This window comes from Hyaena hyaena, unplaced genomic scaffold (genome assembly GCF_003009895.1).
Source record: "Hyaena hyaena isolate Hyena2069 unplaced genomic scaffold, ASM300989v1 scaffold_257, whole genome shotgun sequence".
Taxonomy (NCBI): Eukaryota; Metazoa; Chordata; class Mammalia; order Carnivora; family Hyaenidae; genus Hyaena; species Hyaena hyaena.
The window spans coordinates 498,010-518,121 of record NW_024080889.1 but is presented as its reverse complement, the minus strand read 5'-3'; the positions used below and the strand labels follow the sequence as shown (position 1 = coordinate 518,121).

General features: G+C 41.2%; 1 protein-coding gene across 4 annotated transcripts in view; it reads right to left on the bottom strand.

Annotated features, from left to right (window-relative positions):
- Nucleotides 1–888: 888 nt before the first annotated feature.
- Nucleotides 889–20,112, bottom strand: part of FAF1 (Fas associated factor 1) — a 451,681-nt gene continuing 432,457 nt past the window's right edge. For all 4 annotated transcript variants that reach the window (XM_039245398.1, XM_039245400.1, XM_039245401.1 and 1 more), the window contains one exon: nt 889–1,143. In XM_039245398.1, the coding sequence (XP_039101329.1) occupies nt 1,060–1,143 (84 nt within the window). In that variant the 3' untranslated portion in view covers nt 889–1,059. The remainder of the gene's footprint in view (nt 1,144–20,112) is intronic.

Here is a 20,112-nt window from a genome sequence, read left to right as displayed (position 1 = left end):
TCTTCAGCCATAGGATGGGACCCTTCCATTTGAGATGGGAACCCAATATCTAATACTAAAACATGAAAAGAATGAAATAGTGGGGCAAGATTTTATAGAGGCTCAGAGTCCACAGGGTGACTGATCAGATTTTGGTGACAGACAAGGTGCTTAAAACACCAAATAACAAGGTCCAAACATATGATGGAGTGGAGGGAGAGAAAAGCAAGAGAGAACTGTGTTCAGTGTACACTGATGGACCAGCAACCTGGGAGCTGGTGTCTGCCCAAATGCAAACCTAACAACAGTTTCCTGCAGCTGGGCCAGATACCAAAGTCCTGGTAACTGGTCCTCTTCACACTACCTCTATATTCACATAATGTGCTCAGTTTCCTGCATGGGAACAGCAAATACCTCATAGGTGGAACCTGGAGACCTGAGGCAGCAGCAGTAAATAAGTATCTTGCATACATGTCGAATGCAGTCCTCAAACACACCTTACATCCTACTAAAGAAGTCAGAAAGTACCAACAAAGAGTATATTCTTTTTTTTCCTACAACAATGTTTAATCTCCATGCTGAGAAGTCCCATTTGACTTATTTCCTCCATGCCTTTAAAGTTAGGTGACAGAGTAGAAATCCAGTCATGAAAATAAAAAGGCAGAGGTGGATGAGCCCTGGCTCAATGAGACATATCAAATACATAGCATCCTGGTGTCACAGGGCAGACAGAACTGTCCTAGACAGTGTGGGGAAAAGATGGGCACTAGAGAGGTAAAAGTTCTACTTCGTGATCACTCACACTTGAACAGCACATTAGTTACTGAACAAGGGCGAGGTGAAGGGGATAAGGGAGGGTGGTAGAGTTGTAATTCTCTATGAGGGCTGGGAACATACACTCGTGGATGGGAACTTTTAAGTAGCTATGTTTATTATTACTTTTTTCCAGCAATCTTGCAAGAGGCAGAGTGTGACACTGAATTGAGTGAGACGAGCGTGTAGGTGGGTTGGCGAGGAGCCTTCTCTTGACGCAGGCCTCTGGCTTGTCAAGGAATGGCTGGTTCCACTGCTGGGCCGTGTTTACTCTTTTGCTTCAAGGAAAAGGGTTTCTTGAGGGAACAACTTTACCTCCAACAGTGATTTATTTGGGTCCAGCTGGGTTACCTAAAAAGAAAAGAAAACATATTCAAAAGACTGGAACAAGCACTGTTTTCTCCACATGGCACTCAGATCCTATCTGTGCACATTGATTCTCAGCCTGCTAAGCAGTGGCATGAGCATTTCCAATTCTATTATCTTATTTGATCCTCACAATAAACCTAGGACGTAGGTGGAGTTATTACCATCTTATAACAGAGGAAGCCAGGCTCAGAGAGGTCGAATCTCACAGCTGAGTGAAAAAACTGGCATTTGACCACAGGGTAGGCACAGCTTCAGGAGACTCGACTGCTCTTCCTGGCCGGGTGAAAGGTGTTTGCCTCCTATACAGCTCAGCTTGGCCGACAGGAGCCCCTTAGGAAGGGTACTGGCTAAACAGCTGGTTGCACTCCTGGGAACCTCTGCTTGATTAACTCCTGACAGCGTGGAAGGACTTTTCTGCTTGGCGGGAAAAGAGCTAAGCCTTTGGGGCTGATATGGCTAAACATTTCTGTAGTAAACTGGACAATGTGTATTCTGCCATGCCCAAAGATCAAGATCTTCCACTGAAGAGAGTGTCCCTAGGAAAGGATATCAGCAATCTCCTTGGTGGGGTGGGAGGATTTTAGTTTGACAAAATGAGTCAATGCCACAATAAGACTGTATTTTAGAAATAAAAAAATCATTATCTTACAATATGAACTATATGGAGTAAAGCCAGACAAAATCTTGGCTCAATTGGGATAGGTTAATCATATAGGAATCCTAAATTAGGTTTATGACCCCTTAGGCCAGGGCCAGGGATAGAGGATTTAGGAATCTGAGAGTGAGAGAAAGAAACAACGTTTTCCTATTTATCAGAAAGGAATATAAATTTTAAAAAGTTAAGAAATACTAGTGCAGTGGGGCTCTGGAAGCAGAAAGATTCCGGTTTCAGTCACAGCTGTGTTGGCTATTAGCTTTGTGGCTTTGAAGTTGATATGAACCTTGCAGGACTGATGTGAGGATTAAATGAGAAAAAAATATATAATTAGCACAGTGTCTAGCACAGAGCAGGTGTTCAGTGAAGGCTCCTGTGTATGTGAATAACTGTAAGGATGGACAGACAGGTAAGTGGATAGCTCTGAGTGTGTGTGATAGCAGGCCAGGTAGTCTGCTATGTGAGAGACAGAGGCTTTGGCCTGTGGTCTGCAGAGTACACAGCATCTGAAGCCAGCAATCTTGTCCTCTGCTCAACTCAAGCCACACCTAATGAGATGGTTCTGCTTGTTTTCTCCTAGCAAAGGGGGATGGCGTCCCTGGGAGGCTTGGTGTCATAAGCAGGCTGGCGAGCTGAAGAAGGAACGCGATCTTCGACTGTATCCAGATGGAAACCTGGTATGCCCAGGAGGGTCATTAGGGAGACACATCCACCTCCAGAATCCTCTGTGCTTATACAGAACCCAGAGCAAAGGGGCTCTACTGGTATCTCTTGGGTTCTGGGCTGATGGGCAGGCAAGGCGGTGGGGAGGGCCTAGCCTGCTGTCTGTCTTCCAATGCACGAGGGGCAAGGGGCTGGCAAATGTTTACCCACTTCCCCAATTAACGTATGATATTGCGCTGTCTTTTGTCAACAGAACCTCTGCTTCAGACTCGTTGGTATTTTTTGCCCAGCTGCTTCGTCTATTCTTAATTAACATGCCAGAGCTCTTCCGGCATCTTCTACTTTGTTATCTGTAGTTTGTAAATATGATGTTTGTTGGGAGAAACCATAATCATAATAGTGCCAGAACTATGCAGACCAGCAGAAAAATTATGCTATGAAGCAAAACAGGCTAGGAGGCTGGAGCCTCAGGCCGAGATTGCACCTTGCTTAAGTTGTCAACATGCAAGGTCAGAGGTTCAGGAAACATACCCAGTTTTCTCGGACCCAGTGTCCATGAAAAGTTAGGGATTTTCTCTGTCTCTTTGGGTGAGATGGCTGCGGCTCGAGAAAGAGGAAAATAAAGTTTCTCAAACCCCAATTACGTGCCAGGGACTTTATGTTGTCTCATTTAATTCCTGTGACAACCATGCAAGGTAGGTAGAAATGACAAAATTGAGGCTCACAGTGGTTGCCATTTGTTTAAGGCCACATGGTTAGTATAGGTCTGTCTATACAGCATAATGGTTAAAAAGGGTAAAGCAGGGGCGCCTGGGTGGCTTAGTCGGTTGAGCGTCCGACTTTCGCTTGGGTCATGATCTCGCGGTTCGTGGGTTCGAGCCCCGCGTCGGGCTCTGTGCTGACTGCCAGCTCAGAGCCTGGAGCCTGTTTCAGTCTGTGACTCCCTCTCTCTCTGACCCTCCCCTGCTCACGCTGTCTCTCTCTCTCTCTCTCCTAGAAATAAATAAAACATTAAAAAAATTAAAAAAAAAAAAAAAAAAAGGGTAAAGCAAATGTAGATTCAAATCCTGCTGTCACTTTACTACCTATAGACCTTGAAGAAGTTATAGAACCAGAGAGCCTTGGTTTTACTGTCTCTAAGATGAGAATAATCAGTTTCTCATTCATAGGTTGGTGTGACAGTTAAATGGAATGTTGGTCAAATGTCTGGTACAGTACCCAAACCAGTAATTGCTCAGTTGGTGGTAGCCATTACTGACTGGAATACTGTCTTGGGGAGGGGTCCTGGTTTAACTTCAAAGCTGGAGCTTTTCCCCTGAAGCCTCCTCTGGCCCAGGTCTGCAGCAGGCTGCCTTTCTTATTTCTGCCCTGCTGCCCTGCTAGGATAATGCCTCAGGATCTGGTTGATAGCTTCAGTGGGGCTGTGCTGAACTACTTCACAGCAAACATGGCTATTTGGGGGCTGCTCCTTGTGGTATCCCAGAGCAGAAGCACTATGCTTTTCTTTGAAGATCATTTTAGACAGGAATTTTCAAAATGAACAAGGACAACCTCTGCATCCATTCTTATTTGCCTGACTCGGACAAAAAGATGGTTGGGAACCTAGGGGTATGAGGTTCTTCCCTGCAAGATAGGTGGCCCAGTGCTCTGGGTCCCATTAAAGAAGGATGTGGGGCACCTAGCCAGGTCAGTTATTGAGCATCCCCGACTTCGGCTCAGGTCATGGTCTCATGGTTCTTGAGTTTGAGCCCCACATCAGGCTTGCTGCTGTCAGTGAAGATCCCGCTTTAGATCCTTTGTCTCCCTCTCTCTGCCCCACCCTCTCTTGTGCTCTCTCAAATATAAAAAAAAACATTAAAAAAAAAAAAAAGATGTGGAACACGCGATGGGGGACCTCCAAGCACGAAAGAGCCTAAAAACCACATTCTCTGAGAAACGGCTGAAGAATGGGAGAGAGAGGAACTGAGACGTGGTGGTGGTTGCCGCTATAGGGGAAGGGCTATCTGACGGACTGCCAAGTAGATCAGATGAATTCGTATTATTCACTGTGCCAACGGGCAGAGCTGGGACTGGTGGGCTAATATTGCAGGGGAAGCAGAATTCAGGTGGTTGGAAAGAACTTCTTAACAGAGGAGCAGCTGCTGGTGTGCTGCTGTACTACTTTCTTCTTCTTCTTCTTTCTGTTCTTTGTTTTCTTCTTGTTCTTCATAACCATCGTCATAGCAGCAACTAGCATTTACTGAGTACCTACCTGGTAGCTAGAAACATGCTAAATGCTTAACCAGTCCTCAAAAAAGCCAAATGAAGTAGGTATTATTATTGCCATTTGACAGCTGAAGATACCATGGGTTATACTGCCCAGGGTGCAGATAGAAGAAGATTTCACACTCAAGTCTGTCTGACTCCAAAGCTCATGATAACCAGAACGCTTCTGGCTAACATGTCGACAGGCTGCCTTGTGGAAATGGAGAAGTAGGGAGGGGAGGGGAGAATGAGCGTGTTCTCTGTTGACCCCAGAAGCATTCAAATAAGGGTATATTTGAGAAGATCATGAAGATAATAATAATGGCTAAAATTTATTAAGCATTCATTTTGTACCGGGCATATTCCAAGCACTTTATAATTTAATCTCATAATAATCTTCTGATGTAGGTATAATTATTATTTCCATTTTACAGATGAGAAAACTGACCCATGGAACACATTAAGTAACTCACCCAAAGTCTCAAAGCTATTCAGGACAGAGCCAGAATATGAATCTAGCTTTGGAATCCATATATAGAACTACTAGAATATTCAGCCAGAGGTGTGGCTAACAGTAGGATCCACCCAGACAAAAAAGTTGGATGAGATGGCTCTGAGGCTGTTTCTAACCAAGCTTCCAAGATAGAAGAGCTTCACTTTAAGAATGGCAAAAGATCAAGGGTCAGGGAAAAAACAAGCTCAAATGTTTATAAAATACGAATACAAAAACCCAAACTGAGCTTGTGTTCTGCCATTTACTTGGGACTTTACTGAATTATTGACTCTTTAAATCAACAGAGAAACACACCCTTTGGGACTCTTTGGGAGAGGAGGCGCATTCTCAGATAAGAGATATGGCCTGACTTTGTGTCAGAAAAGGAAAGTCAGTCATTTTGACATTTTATTCATTATACTTAGGAAGAGTAATATATTTTCTTATTAATATTTTAGCAATTTGTCTTTGTGAAACTTGTTTATGTTAGCAAAAATGGGACAAATAGAGCTATTCTTTCTTAGATCAATTTTCTCAGCAGTTTGAATGTTCATGTACATCTTATTTCTATTATTTCCCTGGGCCTCAGTTATTTCTTTAAAAAAAGTCTAACATTACTGCTGAGAAAAATGTGAATCAATGTGACAGAATCTCATCTAGGCCACACCAAGTGAGTCCCAGAATGTTACAGGGAGAAAGTCCTTAATTGCCAAAAGTCCAAACCCTTCAATTTTCATAGGTTGCTCACTTGAAGCTCAGAGAGGTCAAGTGACTCGGCCCAGGTCACACAGTTGATAAGAAGCAGAAGTAGTTCTCTACCCTAGAGTTTCTGACTTCTGTTGTGGGGTTCTTTCTAGCCACAACATTCTGCCTCTCACTTAAAAAAAAACAAAACAAAACACACACACACACAACAAACCTGAGCATAAATATAATACTACTACTACATTGGGGGGTACCTCAGAGCAGGAGCTGAGTGATACTAAAATAATAGTAGCAGTAATATATGCATAGTACTTTATAGTTTGCAATGTATTTACACAAACATTAACTCACAATCATATAGGATCGATATTATCATTAGTCCTTGTTATTTTACTTAATTTTGTTAAAGTAATGCTTTTATTTTGAAACCAAATAAAGCTAAGTTTGGATCTAATATTTAACCACTTAGGAAAAAATGCTAGGTTCAACAAATGTGGCTGGAACAAGTGAACACTGACGGGCAAAAAGACTGGATCTAGATGCAGACCTTACATCCTTCCCCAAAATTAACTCAAAATGGATTATAGACTTAAAGGTAAAACACAAAACTATAAAATTCCTAGAAGATAACATAGGACAAAGCCTAGATGACCTTGGCAATGGCTTTGATTTTTTAGCTACAACACCAAAGGCACAATCCACAAAAGAAATAATTGATAAGCTGGACTTCATTAAAATTAAAAACTTCTGTGAAACACACTGTCAAGAGAATAAGAAGACAAGCCATAGACTGGGAAAAAATATTTGCAAAAGACACATCTGATAAAGAATGATTATCCAAAATACAGAAAGAATTCTTAAAACTCAACAATAAGATGAATTAACCCAATTAAAAAATGGGCCAAAGAGACACCTCATTAAAAAAGATCTTCTACAGATGGCAAATATGGAAAGATGCTCCACCACACCACATGCTTTCAGAGAAGTTCAAATTAAGATAACAGTCAGATACCACTACATGCCTATTAGAATGGCCAAAATCCAGAATATTGACAATACCAAATGCTGGTGAGGATGTGGAACAACAGAACTCTCATTCATTGCTGGTGGGAATGGAAAATGGCATAGCACTCTGGAAGACAGGTGGTTTCTTACAAAACTAACCATATTCTTCCTATGTAATCCAGTAATCGTACTCCTTGGTATTCACCCAAAGGAGCTGAAAACTTACGTCCACACAATAATCTACAAAAATCTGTACACAGATGTTTATAGCACCTTTATGCACAATTGCCAAAACCTTGGAAGCATCCAAGATATGCTTCAGTAGGTGAACAGATAAACTGTGTTGCATCCAGACAATGGAATATTATTGAACACTAAAAAAATGAGCTATTAAGCCAGGAATAGACACGGAGGAAATCTTAAATACTAAATGAAAGAAGCCAGTCTGGAAAGGCTACATACTGTATGATTCCCACTATATGACATTCTGGAAGAGGCAAAACTATGGAGATGGTAAGAAGATCACTAGTTGCCTGGGGTTAGGGTGGGTAGAGGGGGTGAACAGGCAGAGCACAGAGGATTTTTAGGGCAGTAAAAATACTCTGTATGATGCTGTAATGATGGTTATATGTCATTATACATTTGTCCAAACCAACAGAATGTACAACACCAAGAGTAAACTCTATATAAACTATATACTTCTGAGTGATAATGATGTGTTAATGTACGCTCATCAGTTGTAACAAATGTACCACTCTGGTAGGTGATGTTGATAGTAGGGAATGTTGATAATGGGGGAGGCTATACATGTAAGGGAGTATACGGGAACTCTGTACTTTCTGCTCAGTTTTGTTGTGAACATAAAACTGCTCTAAAAATATAAAGTCTTTAAAAAACCCTGCTAGGTTGCATTTTTTGGAATGTTCCCAATGTATTTTAACAGCTTATGAGGGAAATGCACTGAAGTAGTACTTGGAAATCATGCATTGGGAATTAACCACACTCTGTAGATTAGGAAATGAGATCCAGACACTGTGTTTGCCTATGACTGTACAGCATAAATGGTAGAGGCAGAACCAGGACCCAGTCTTCTGACCTGTTTCCTCATAATTTCCATTATAACTCCCTCACCTCCTTCATGTGGCCTGTTTTCTTTCTCACTCTGTGAGTTACAGTCTTAAGGTTCAGTGTGTGGAATTGGGAAACAATAAACCATCAATGGTTTCTATAATATATTCTTGCTTTTAGAGTAAAAATTTGCATTTCATAAATTTCCAGAATCTTCAAGGAGAGACAAGCTCTATTCTCATATTTTCTGTAGTATTTGCCTGCTCCCTTCTGGGCGACCAACACCACCACTTTCTAGACTGTGCTGGCAGCACTGTGAGCAGAGGAACCTTGCACAGCCTGGTCCCCAGGAGCAGTCCCTGTACTACACCAGCAAAAAATTCACATATGCAGCCCACACAGACAGCAAACAGTAGAATCTCATCCATACCCCTTCTTCCTCTTCTTCCTTCCCACAGATGTGAAAGACAACTAGGTCCCATCCTCTACGTTATAAAGACAGACAGACACATGACCACACAGCCTCTGTAAGCATTCACTCACCTTTCAGCCCTCAACAAGCTCTCTCTTCTCCACATTCCTCTGTACTGACTGCCAAGGCTGTATATTATCTAATTGTGTCATGGTGTAACAGCCAGGATGTATAGGTTCCAGTTCTGGCTCTAGTGGTGGAACTTTGAATAAATCACTTTTCTTCTCTAAGCTTTAATTTTTGCATTTAAAAAAATGCAGTGTGTGTGTGTGGGGGTAATGATTCAATGGGGTCAACTGGGCTGCATTCAGCTTTGGAAATAGAAAACATTTGGGTTCATATTCCAGCTCTTGGCCATGTCAGTTAGAGGCTTAGAGCTCCAGTTTCCTTCTCTATTGGGTGAAAGTGTTGTAGAGATTAAAATAGTCATCAGAGAGCCTCACACATGGAAGCAACTATAATTCAATGTCTTCTTTATGTCTTAGTAAATATCATCTGTGTGTTGCAAGTTCCCTAATGATCTAGAGAGGGAAACTTGGGTTGGAGTCCATTGCTAAAACCTCCTAACTCTCTCATGACCACGGATAAGTTACTTAATTTTCTGGTTCATTGTTTTTATTTATAATATTGGGACATTTTTGCCACCCACGGTAGTTGTGAAGATTTAATAAGATGAAGCTTATAACCATGAAGCATTTATTTTATACTCATGCTTCCACAAAAAGGGACTCTGGGATACTCTCCCCATCTCTCACACAGGGTGAGATGAGACCTACCTGTTTGGTGAGTGTGGGAGAAGAATTTAAGCTCAGCCCCTTCCTTTCCCTTTTCTGGAGCCAAACCTGCTCTCCTGTTACAAGGGGCCTGCACTGTCCAGTTGTATACCCAGGACTGCATGGGCAAGTCTGTCTCATTTAGGAGCAAATAATATATCAGTAAGACCCCTGGCTGCAGATCCCAAGCCACAATCTCTGATCAACTTGTTCAGTAACAAAAGTGATATCTGTATTCCTCCCGAGTCCTATGTCTGTCTTTCAGTTGGTCTTATGTCTTTCAATTAGTCTTGGACAAGTGAACAGATATTATTTAAATGGCACTTAAAACCCCAAACATCCCCACAACACTAAACAAGGGCTTAACAATTATGATTTGATGTAACCTGATGTAAGGATCATAACTCTTTTTTTTTTCCCTCAAAGTCTATTCTGCCTTGATTAGAAGATGAGAGCAACTCAGTCAGGACATTAATCAATTCTAAATATATTTTCCACCCATAAAGCCACAAAAAAAGCTTATTCTCAAAGACATACTTCTTTTTTTATTAAAAGTTTACTTATTATTTTGAGAGAGAGAGAGAGCACCCTATGAGTTGGGGAGGGGCAGAGAGAGAGTCCAAGCAGGCTTTGAGCTGTCAGCATGGAGTCTGACATGGGGTTTGGGGCTCTATCTCATGAACTGTGAGATCATGACCTGAGCTGAAATCAAGAGTTGGACACTTAACTGACTGAGCCACCCCAGTGCCCCAAAGACATGCTTCTTAAAATAAGTTATCTGAACACAAAATGAATGCGCTCACAAACTTCCTGCTGAAGAATGTGTACATAACACACTTCAAATTCTGAGCTCTTTCTGCTCTAGGAGGTAGCGCAGAGGCTGGTTATTTAAGTTTCCAAATTACACTGAAGCTGAATATATATATCTGCTTTCGGTTCTGTTCAAAATTAGCATTTGCTTTGAACATGGGAAAACAACTGATCTTTTTGGTATGTTACGAGTAATCCATTCTGTTAGTCACCCCATTTAAAAATGCACATTAAATACTACAAGTTTAAAAAATAATTATTAAGTCATCATTAATAGTTACCATTTATTTGGCATTTTATAAGCACCTATGCTATACTAGTTGCTCTATATATTATCTAATTAAATTGTCATAATAATCCTAAGAGGTAAGTACTCCTATTATTCCCATTTTATAGATGAATTCTCTTAAATCAAAAATGGTTAGGGCGTTTGCCCAGGATTACATAGGTAGATAAGGCAAGGCTAGAATTTACACCCAGTTTTGTGAACTTCCAGCCTATAACTGATGCATCCCCCTTTATCACCTCTGGTCCTACTTCTAAACACAGAAGAGGTAACATGACTAACTGGCTTTTCTTTGAGCATAAAGAAAGCAGGCACTATGCAACTTCATCATAGAGCACATCTCTGTTATGGTATGAGCTTTGTTGTTCCCCACAGGAACACAGGCTATCTTTTGTTACTGTCAAAGTGGTCCTAATAGCTAATTGCCCATTTTCTTTAACTACCTTCTGATGAGCTGGGAATCCCTAAAAAGGCCAGTTATACACACAAAGTATCAGAGGGAGAACTTAAGACCTGATCTGCTGGTCATAGGCTGATCAGGGTATGAAAAGACTTTGGTAACTGTAAAGACTTTTGCAAACATAAGGGATTACCCATCATCATCATCAAGCACAAGCCAGTTTTAGCTCCTAGCAAGTTCTCTTCTACATTTGCTGAAGGTGGTAATGCAATCCCAAAAGGAACATTCAATCTGGAAGGGTCCCACTATGGGACTACTCTATAGCTTATTTCCATCCCAGCTTCCTGTGTAGTTTCTGGACCAATATGTCTTCTTGGATCACAGGAAAGAAGTATCACTTTCCAGAAAACAGTGACAGATGCTCCTCTTTCCATTATTAAACTGTGGTAGAGTAACTGGTGTACTAAAGACTGAGGTTGGGTGGGCTTCTGTAGTTGCAAAGAATAGGGTCCTACAAGACATTTTCTTTCCTTGACAATTTTTTTAAAAATAAGATAAGAAGAAAGGAGAATGAAAGAAAAGTTAAAGGAAGAATAAAGGGACAGAAGACTAAAGTGGCACAGGGATAAAAATTATATCTTGTAGGTTGCCCCATTTGTTCTGTGTTTTATCACATTGTAATAACGGTAACAGCTAACGGAGCTTACTAGGTATTAACTGTTATAAATGGTTTATAAGCACTATACAACCCGGTGAGGGAGGTGCTATTACTTCTACTTTAAAAATGAGAAACAGAAGCTCAGACAGTTATATAACCTAAGACGGAACAGGCAGGAAGTGGCAGAATAAGGATCTAAAACTAGGTCTGGCTCCAAAGTCTGTGTTCTTAACTACCACACCAGATAATATTAGTATTATAGTCATACACTAGACTATTTATTCTAAGTCTCTTACTTAGAAGGACCATCCTCTTCATGTAACTGACACACATATCACCCCCAAACAGAGTGACTATGTTAGGCAACGGGCAAATTTCACTATCTAGCTCCTCAATTATCACAAACCCAGTGACTGTTAGATTTGGAAGGGATTTTTAAGTTTATTTATTTACTTTGAGAAGGAGGGGGGAGGGAATGAGGGAGGGAGAGAAGGAGGGAGAGGGAGAGGGAGAGGGAGAGGGAGAGAGAGAGAGAGAGAGGGAGAGAGAGAGAGAGAGAGAGAGAGAGAATCCTAAGCAGGCTCTATGCTATCAGTGCAGAGACTGATGTGGGGCTTGAGCTCATGAACTGTGAGATCATGACCTGAGCTGAAATCAAAAGTCGGACACTTGGGGCGCCTGGGTGGCTTAGTCGGTTAAGCGTCCGACTTTTGCTTAGGTCATGATCTCGCGGTTCGTGGGTTCGAGCCCCGCGTCGGGCTCTGTGCTGACTGCCAGCTCTGAGCCTGGAGCCTGTTTCAGAGTCTGTGTCTCCCTCTCTCTCTGACCCTCCCCTGCTCACGCCATCTCTCTCTCTCCTAGAAAAAAAAAAGTCGGACACTTAACTGACTGAGACACCCAGGTGCCCCTGGAGGGGTTTTTATCTCTGTAATAGATGAGGACAGAAAGGTCCCATGAGGGAATAAGAATTTACCCTAGATTAATTAGCATTTATGGCAGATGTGGGACCAAATCTAGATCTTCATTCCTAGCCTGTGCTTTTAGACAAGCTGTTAATGAGGACACAGACTCTAAAGTGCTACTAATGTCAAAATGGCCTCAAACTTGGCACATTGTCGGTGAGACCCTGGATACCAAACGAAAGATGTGACCTTCTCCTTGCACTGGTATCCCTAGTGGTGCCTTTTGTCACTATACTATTAAACAACGATGTTAGTGGGGAAAGCCCAGAGGGAATACAGGGGTTTCTATCAAGATGGGTACGGTGGGGGTGGGAAGGAAAACCTCTTTAGTCTAAAGAAGATCCAAGTGTGCAGAGTGAATATAAAAAGCAAAAAAAAAAAAAAAAAGAATAAATTAATAGAGAACATAAAGAGAATGAGAACAGGCATGTGTCCTCATTCTGGGAAGACAGTTCCCAAGATTAGTCCCTTTTGGGCTCTAGAAGACATGATTTCAAGTAAATAAAAGGAAGAGAAAACTTTATAGAATGCTTTGCAAGCTCACTGTCCCTGAAAGCTGAATAAACAGGGAATACGCACATTCACAAATGAGGATTCCATAGTTTGGCAGGAGAAATAAAGTGCAGATCAGCCCTAGTGCTGTTATAGGTGTGTCTGGACGCTAGCCTCCTCATCTCTCAGGGCAACAAGAATCCTCAGGGCTGGACTGCCTCTAAGCCTGAGCAACTTAGTGTGGTTATCCCAATGAGGCACATAAACGTTTTCAAAGTGTGCAGTGATTTGTAAAAGGCTAGAAGCACTGGTCTAGGGGACATGCCTTTCAGAGGCTGATATCATAGAAGGCAGCCAGGTACTTACTGTTACCTCAGCTTAAAAACCTGAGGAAACCTAATTATTATCTGCCTTATAGTTTCATCACTAGGCAGAGCCCAAGTGCTAATTAGGGAGGCAGTAAGAATTCTAGTTCTGCATGTATGTTCTTGAGTAAGTCACTGAACCTTCAGAAGACCCAAATTTCTCATCTGTGAGCAGATGACAACATCATTCAACACCTAATAGGTTCTAAAAGACCATTTCCTTCTGGGTCTTTATTTCACACTGTCACTTGAGAGAGCTGAACAAAATGTCTGATCCTGCCTCACTTCTTAAAAATTCTTACATGATTCCTTACTACAAGAGGAGATTCCCCTTTTGCTTTGGTTGCATTTTCCCAATTTGTAAATGGTGGTGTTTCTGGCAAGGCTCATAGCATACCCATAATGGTAGACATATGGCTGAAAAGACAGTTTGGAGATAGATCATGAAGGGCTTGAATGTCTTATTAGGTTTAGTTTTTTTATTTTATTTTATTAAAAATTTTTAAAAATGTTTTATTTATTTCTGAGAGAGAGAGACAGCGTGAGCAGGGGAGGGTCAGAGAGAGAGACAGACACAGAATCCGAAGCAGGCTCCAAGCTCTGAGCTAGCTGTCAGCAGAGCCCGACACGGGGCTTGAACCCACGAACTGTGAGATCATGACCTGAGCCGAAGTCAGATGCTTAACTGACTAGCCACCCAGGCGCTCCTTATTAGGTTTAGTTTAAACTTTTGAGAAAAATTTTTCTCTCTGGCTTCAGAGGGATCTGGAGTGGCATGCTCAATGTGCTCTTCAGGCAGAGTGGCTAGGGAGAAAGTGAGCATTTTGAATGCATTTTAGTACTCGAGGAGGGCCATGCGAGCTGGTGTGTGCGTAACTCTGCACGCAAACATTGCTCTGGAGCTGGAGCTTTGAACAGGAGTTAAAAGAGTTGAGTCCCTAACGACATACAAAAGACTTGCCGGTGTGATTTATTCTGATGTATTTACTTATCCAATTACCAAAACAGCAGGAGATCATTAAATTTTCTAGTTACCAGATGCAGCACGTTCAATATCTTAAATGTTACCAAGGCTCTCTCCGAGCTATTTTGATATTACATTTCATCTGCCCAAAAGCTTATGAAACTGGAAGGCAAGAATCATGAACAGAACGTGTGTTTTCTTTGAAGGTTGGTCCAGCAGGCACCTGTACAATACCAAACTTATACCAGAAACTCCCAAACTCTCCCTTGGACTTAAGGAAAAGTACCACGATGAAAAACAAAAGTATTTTGGAATGACGATGCTAAGGAAATAGTACTTAAAGGTGGCTGCAGATACGCATTTTACCTAGCCTGGTTTTCTTCATGCTCATTTGCTGTCAGTTCAGTCCTCATGTCCACAGAGGGTCAAGGCTCAGAGTACAGAAAGAGAAGGGGCCAAGCACACTTTGAAAGACTGCAAACCAGGCTCTTAATCTAGGACACTGCTTCTGAGTACCTGTGTGATCTTGGGCAAGTCACTTTTCCTCCACTGAGTTTCCTTCTGTTAAATAAGGATGTTGCAATTGATACACCACTTCTACACCTGCAGTGAACATCTACACAGCTTGTCTTACACTGCACTTTACACAAATGTCTCCTGGATAAGATGGAACAACTTAGAGATAGGAACTGTGTGTTTCCTGTTTCTGTATTTCCAGCTTCCAGCAAAGAACCTAGTATATTATACGTTCTCAATAAATGATCAAACCAGAGATGTAGATCATGGAACACTGAAAAATACATATAGCAAGGCTTTATTAACAATATTCGTAAAGTTAAGTGGCAAAATAGAGTATTTATTGTTTTCTTTTGAAAAAATGCATCAAATAAGTGGTATCTAGGCCTAAATGTTATGAAAGGGTGGTTGGTGGTGGCTTGGCCTCAACATTCTTTCTCTAAATAGTATCCTTTCGCAGCCCTTATGCTTTAGCCAATTAGAGCAGTTTGTTATTCCCCAAATATGCCCGGTGCTTCTCTTCTCTGAACCTTTGCTTATGTTGTTCCCTCTATGTTATTTCCTCTACTGGAATGTCCTTCCTCTCCAGTTCCATCTTTTGAAAACTTCTATATATCCTTCAAGGCTCATCTGAAATGCTACTTCATCTATAAAACCAGGCCCAAGTTACAGAGCCTAAATTAATCTTGTACCAGAGTTATCATAAGTGGCATCTTCTCCCATTCACTAGGTCATGGCTTCTGGAACACAGGGACCACATATGTTCCTTGTGGTCTCTCCCTCAAGTGCCTATTCTGCACATACAGTCCATGTTTGCTACACTAACACCTCCGTTTCACCTCAGGCTCCTTGGACAAGGTGGTTGCCAATGTCTGTTGGCAGGCTTTAGGGCAGTGTTTAAAATGAAATGTAGATACTGGCAATGCCAACCTTGTCTTTTGCTAAACTGGCACTACTACACTTTCACCAGGCAAGGCTACCCATTTATGGAGGATCTAGCTCAAAGGATCAGCTACAGTCTCACACTGAGTAATCTGTCTTTTGTGCCTCTCAGGTTTGTCTAGGAGTGTATCTCTCCAGTTGGGGTTGAACCGAGGGCATAAAATGAGGTCTCACTGGCTGTCTATCCTCAGGGCCTGGTGTATTGCTGGAAACAGTGTGAGTTTAATAAATGTTGAAAGAGTGGCCTTATGAATGACTGAATAGAGGCTCCCCACTCTTCCCTGGAGTCTCCACCAATCCAAAGAAAGGGAGTCAAGAGGACCTGTATTCCCAGGCCCCTTCCTCCTAGCCTCACTCTGACAGTAGGCAGAGCTTGTCAATAATACCATTAACAGGTCACCCTAGCAGGCCCCCTGGCCGTGGGCTCTCTCTGGCCCCTGCCTCAGTCCTGCTGCACAGACATAGAGACTGACAGTAAGTTTGCATCAGTTGCCCTTTCAGAAGGGACAGATTTTTCCTTGTCTATTTAAACTGCTGTTGGAATTGGCTAATTAGAAGGATTTAAAAAATCTTAATACTCTAAACAGAGAAAACTGGTTCTGAATTATTAAGCAACATTTTCAGTGCATCTGAATAACCTTAAGTGACTTAGCTGCCACCTGATCCTAAGCCCTGGCTCAGATAAATAAATGTGAAATATTGTCAAAGCCCCAGCTTACAGAAGCCTCCAGCTACAGTAAATAAAAGCTTAAGTCCCCATAAACTGCCTGGGACAGAGACATTCCCATATAAAAGGAGAGAAGATGATCTTAAATAAAGCTAATATGACCAGAAAGCCAATGGTTTTGTTCTAGTTTTCAGAATAGAGTTGTCAACAGGGCAGGTATTATCTATATCTGGGTCATTTAATCATAGAATCACATAGTGTCAGAGCTGAAAGAAGATTAAGAAAGCACTTACTTTAATCTCTTCATATTTCAGATGAAGAAAGTAAGACCCAGAGAAGTAAGTATATACCTTGCTTGAAATCACAACAAATGGCTGAAAGAACTGAAATTCTGTCCTGGACATCTGGCTCCCAGCTTAGTTCCCTTCTTAGTCTATCATATTCTTCTGAGAATGTACTGCTGAAGATGTCAAAATGAGAGGCTGGCAACTGGCTGTTAAAAAAACACCTGAAAATTTTAACCAGAGGGCTGACTTCTAGAGCTTAAATTCCAGAGACTCCATGGTTTCCCCCAAAGACTTTGGAGTTCTCTTCCATAACTATGCAGGGGGAGGGGAACAGAGAAATATGGAGGTAGGGGGAGAGACATGGAATGAGGGAAGGCAGGAGGGAAACCAGAATTAAGTGAGGGTGAATGTCAGTATACCGTGGTTCTCTCTTTTTATCCTTAAGCCATGAGGAAGCCCTGAGTTTCTGCCTGGTAAAGATGGAAAATACTAAAGCAAAAGCCAAATAAAAACAGTGGATGCATGAATGGGCAGGAATACTTTATTTCTTTTCATTTATTTACTAAACAAATATTTCCTGAGTGTTTACTACAATGTCAGAATCCGAGCTAGGCACTGGGATACAACAGTGAACAAGGCACTATTTCTGTCCTCAGGGAATGTAGAATCTAGGACAGGATGCAGACAAGAAATTGGTCCACTGCAATTCAGAATAGTAAAGGGCTATGACAGGGAAGAGGCTCAGCAGGGAAGCACCAGGAAGGTAAGCCTCAGTCCTTGGGTGTCAATTTATTTCTCTTTCCTCCTTGACTCATTCTAATATGCACACCTGTTTCCACCAATCACATGAACCATTTTTCTGACTTATACTTTAATATACAATGAATCAGTATTAATTACTCACTATGTGCCAAGCATAGTACTAGGGAATACTCTGATAAGTTAGACATAATCCCAAATAATTTGATGTGAATAATTCTTTTTTTTGGTTAAAAAACATATATCTTACCTTCATTTTGCGACTATGTAAACCAGGGCCAAGCATTTTTGCTTTTGGTATCTTATGATTTTCCTAGGCCCTGATCAAGTCTTTCCTTCTCTGTATCTTGGTTGTTTTGTCTATAAAATAGGGGTCTTTTCTAGTTCTCACAGTCTAAAATACATGCAAGAAGAAGGCCTGTTCACACAAGACTCTTACATTAAAGGCAACTAGAGGAAGGAAAGTAGAATAAATTTGGAAGTGTCAAAAGAAACTTCAGGTTTGGGATTCAGCATAGACATTAAACCCCAAGCCCCAAGGTCCTGTTTCTATGTAAAGAGCAGGGTGTGGTCAGGGTGCAGTAGGCTGGGCTGGGTTGGGCCTGGGGCTGGGGCTGGCACTACAGTGAGGTGGGGAGGGGGCGGAATTTGGCATGTTGATGCAAGTGCTAATGCACTCTGGAACTCCAGCACTGGCTTTGAAAATTACAAGGAGTGTCTAGAAAAGGTTAATCTGCGCATATACACGTTTGCAGTTGTTTGTATTTACAGTGGGGTTATTATACAGACTTTAAGTGAGTAAAGCATGTCTGCAGAAGCATCTGGAATATTGAGCACAGAACTAATGATTTTTTATTTATGGCCAGAAGGAGTCAGATTGGATTGTATGTAAAGCCTTTAAAAGTTTATTTGACTTCTGATATAGCAATTTTGAATGGTATAATGCTTTATAAAATCCTTATAAAATTATCTTCTGGGGCAAAGTAAACACTTTTTATAAAGGTTTAAATACATCAACATACCTATATATAATCAGTAACAGTCACTCCATTTTACGTTTGCATGGTATGGGGAAAGGGCCTGGGTTTTGGGAATTAAATACTGGTATTGACATTTATCGTGCAACCTTAAAAAATTTAACCACTCTAAGCTTCCATGTCCTCATCTGTAAAATGGGAAAAATATCTTTCATAGATCTAATATACCTGATTATGCATATAATGGCACAAAAATAAATGGCTTTTATTCATTGTCATCATTCCCTACCATTCCAAGTCCTTTATAAATGAGTAGAAAGGGCAGAGACAGTTTGTTAAGGCTCTGCATTCCATTCAGCTTCCGTGAAATGGCTATAACTGCCCCAAACATATTTTTAAAACTCCTCTGTGTTTTCCTTTAATCTGGTCAGGAACATAAATGATGGGTTTTCTTATAAATACCACTGGTTCTCTCAATACCTCTGTGGGTTAGCAAAAACCTTTTCTCTTTTTGCCATCAGCTTCATCATAATAGCTTAGATATGCCAAGCACTTATTACATGCTGTTGCTTTAGAAGTATCAGTTCATTTCATTTTTACAACAGCCCTATGAGGTAGGTACTATCATCCTTATCTTATAGGTGAGGAAACTGAGCTATATAGAGGTTAAGTAATTTGCCCAAGATCAAAGAGCTAGGAAATGGCAAGTTAGATTCAGCCTGGAATGCTAACCTAAGATCTTTTAACCACTACCCTATACTGTCTCTCCATCACTCATCTCCTTCAAATCCACTCCAGTCACTGCCAGGGGCATTTTCTGGTGTTGAGCTAGTCTCATAATTTAAATCTGCTGTTAGAAAGCACCACCTAGACTTTCTCCTGGTACTACAGACTCAACAAATCTGTCTCAAGTGAAATTTGCCTCCTTATTGGGTTTCCTTGATTTATGTTCACGGTAGATACCATCTTTCTCATCATTCACAACTCCTTTCTACCCACCCCCATCCCTGACATAGTTTGACAATTACCAAATCCCACTGATTATTCCTTTCTCCTGATTCTGCCTTTTCTTCATCCCTATTTTTTTTTTTTTTTAAATAGGCTTCATGCCCAGCATGGAGCTCAATGCAGAGTGTGAACTCATGACCCTGAGAACAAGACATCAGCTGAGATCAAGAGTCAGTCACTTAACTGACTGAGCCACCCAGGCACCCCATTCTTCACCCTATTGAAGCCATCTTAGTTCAGACTTTCATAGCCTATGGTCTACTGCAATAGTCCTATCTGGTCTCATTTTTCTAGGCTCTTCCTACTCTAATCCTTCTTGATAAAAATCCACAAGCTTTAGACAATAAGAAAAAGGCAAAAATACGGAATCAAAAGACCTAAGTGGAGCCATTGCTTTGCAACTTACTAGCTATGTCAATTTGTGTTAGTCACTTGGCAGCTCTAAGCCTAAATTTCTCATCTTTATTACAAGGGTTAACACCTTAAGGTTAGAACCTTAACTAGTTCAAATTTCCACTGGAGTTGTTTTTTTGTGAGCAAGAACATTGTCTAGTCTATTCACTTCCATATCCCTAATATCTTGTGCATAAGAGGTGCTCAAATAATATTTGCTACATAGAATTAATACATAGAAGACTCTTCAGTATTTTTCCACCTCCTATCTCAATTCTTCTTGTGCCCAATTTCATATCCTAAATTCCATCACAGAAAACTGTGTACTGTTCCCCAACATATACCGGCTTATATTCTTATGGTTTCTGTTCATGCTTCTGGTTGGCA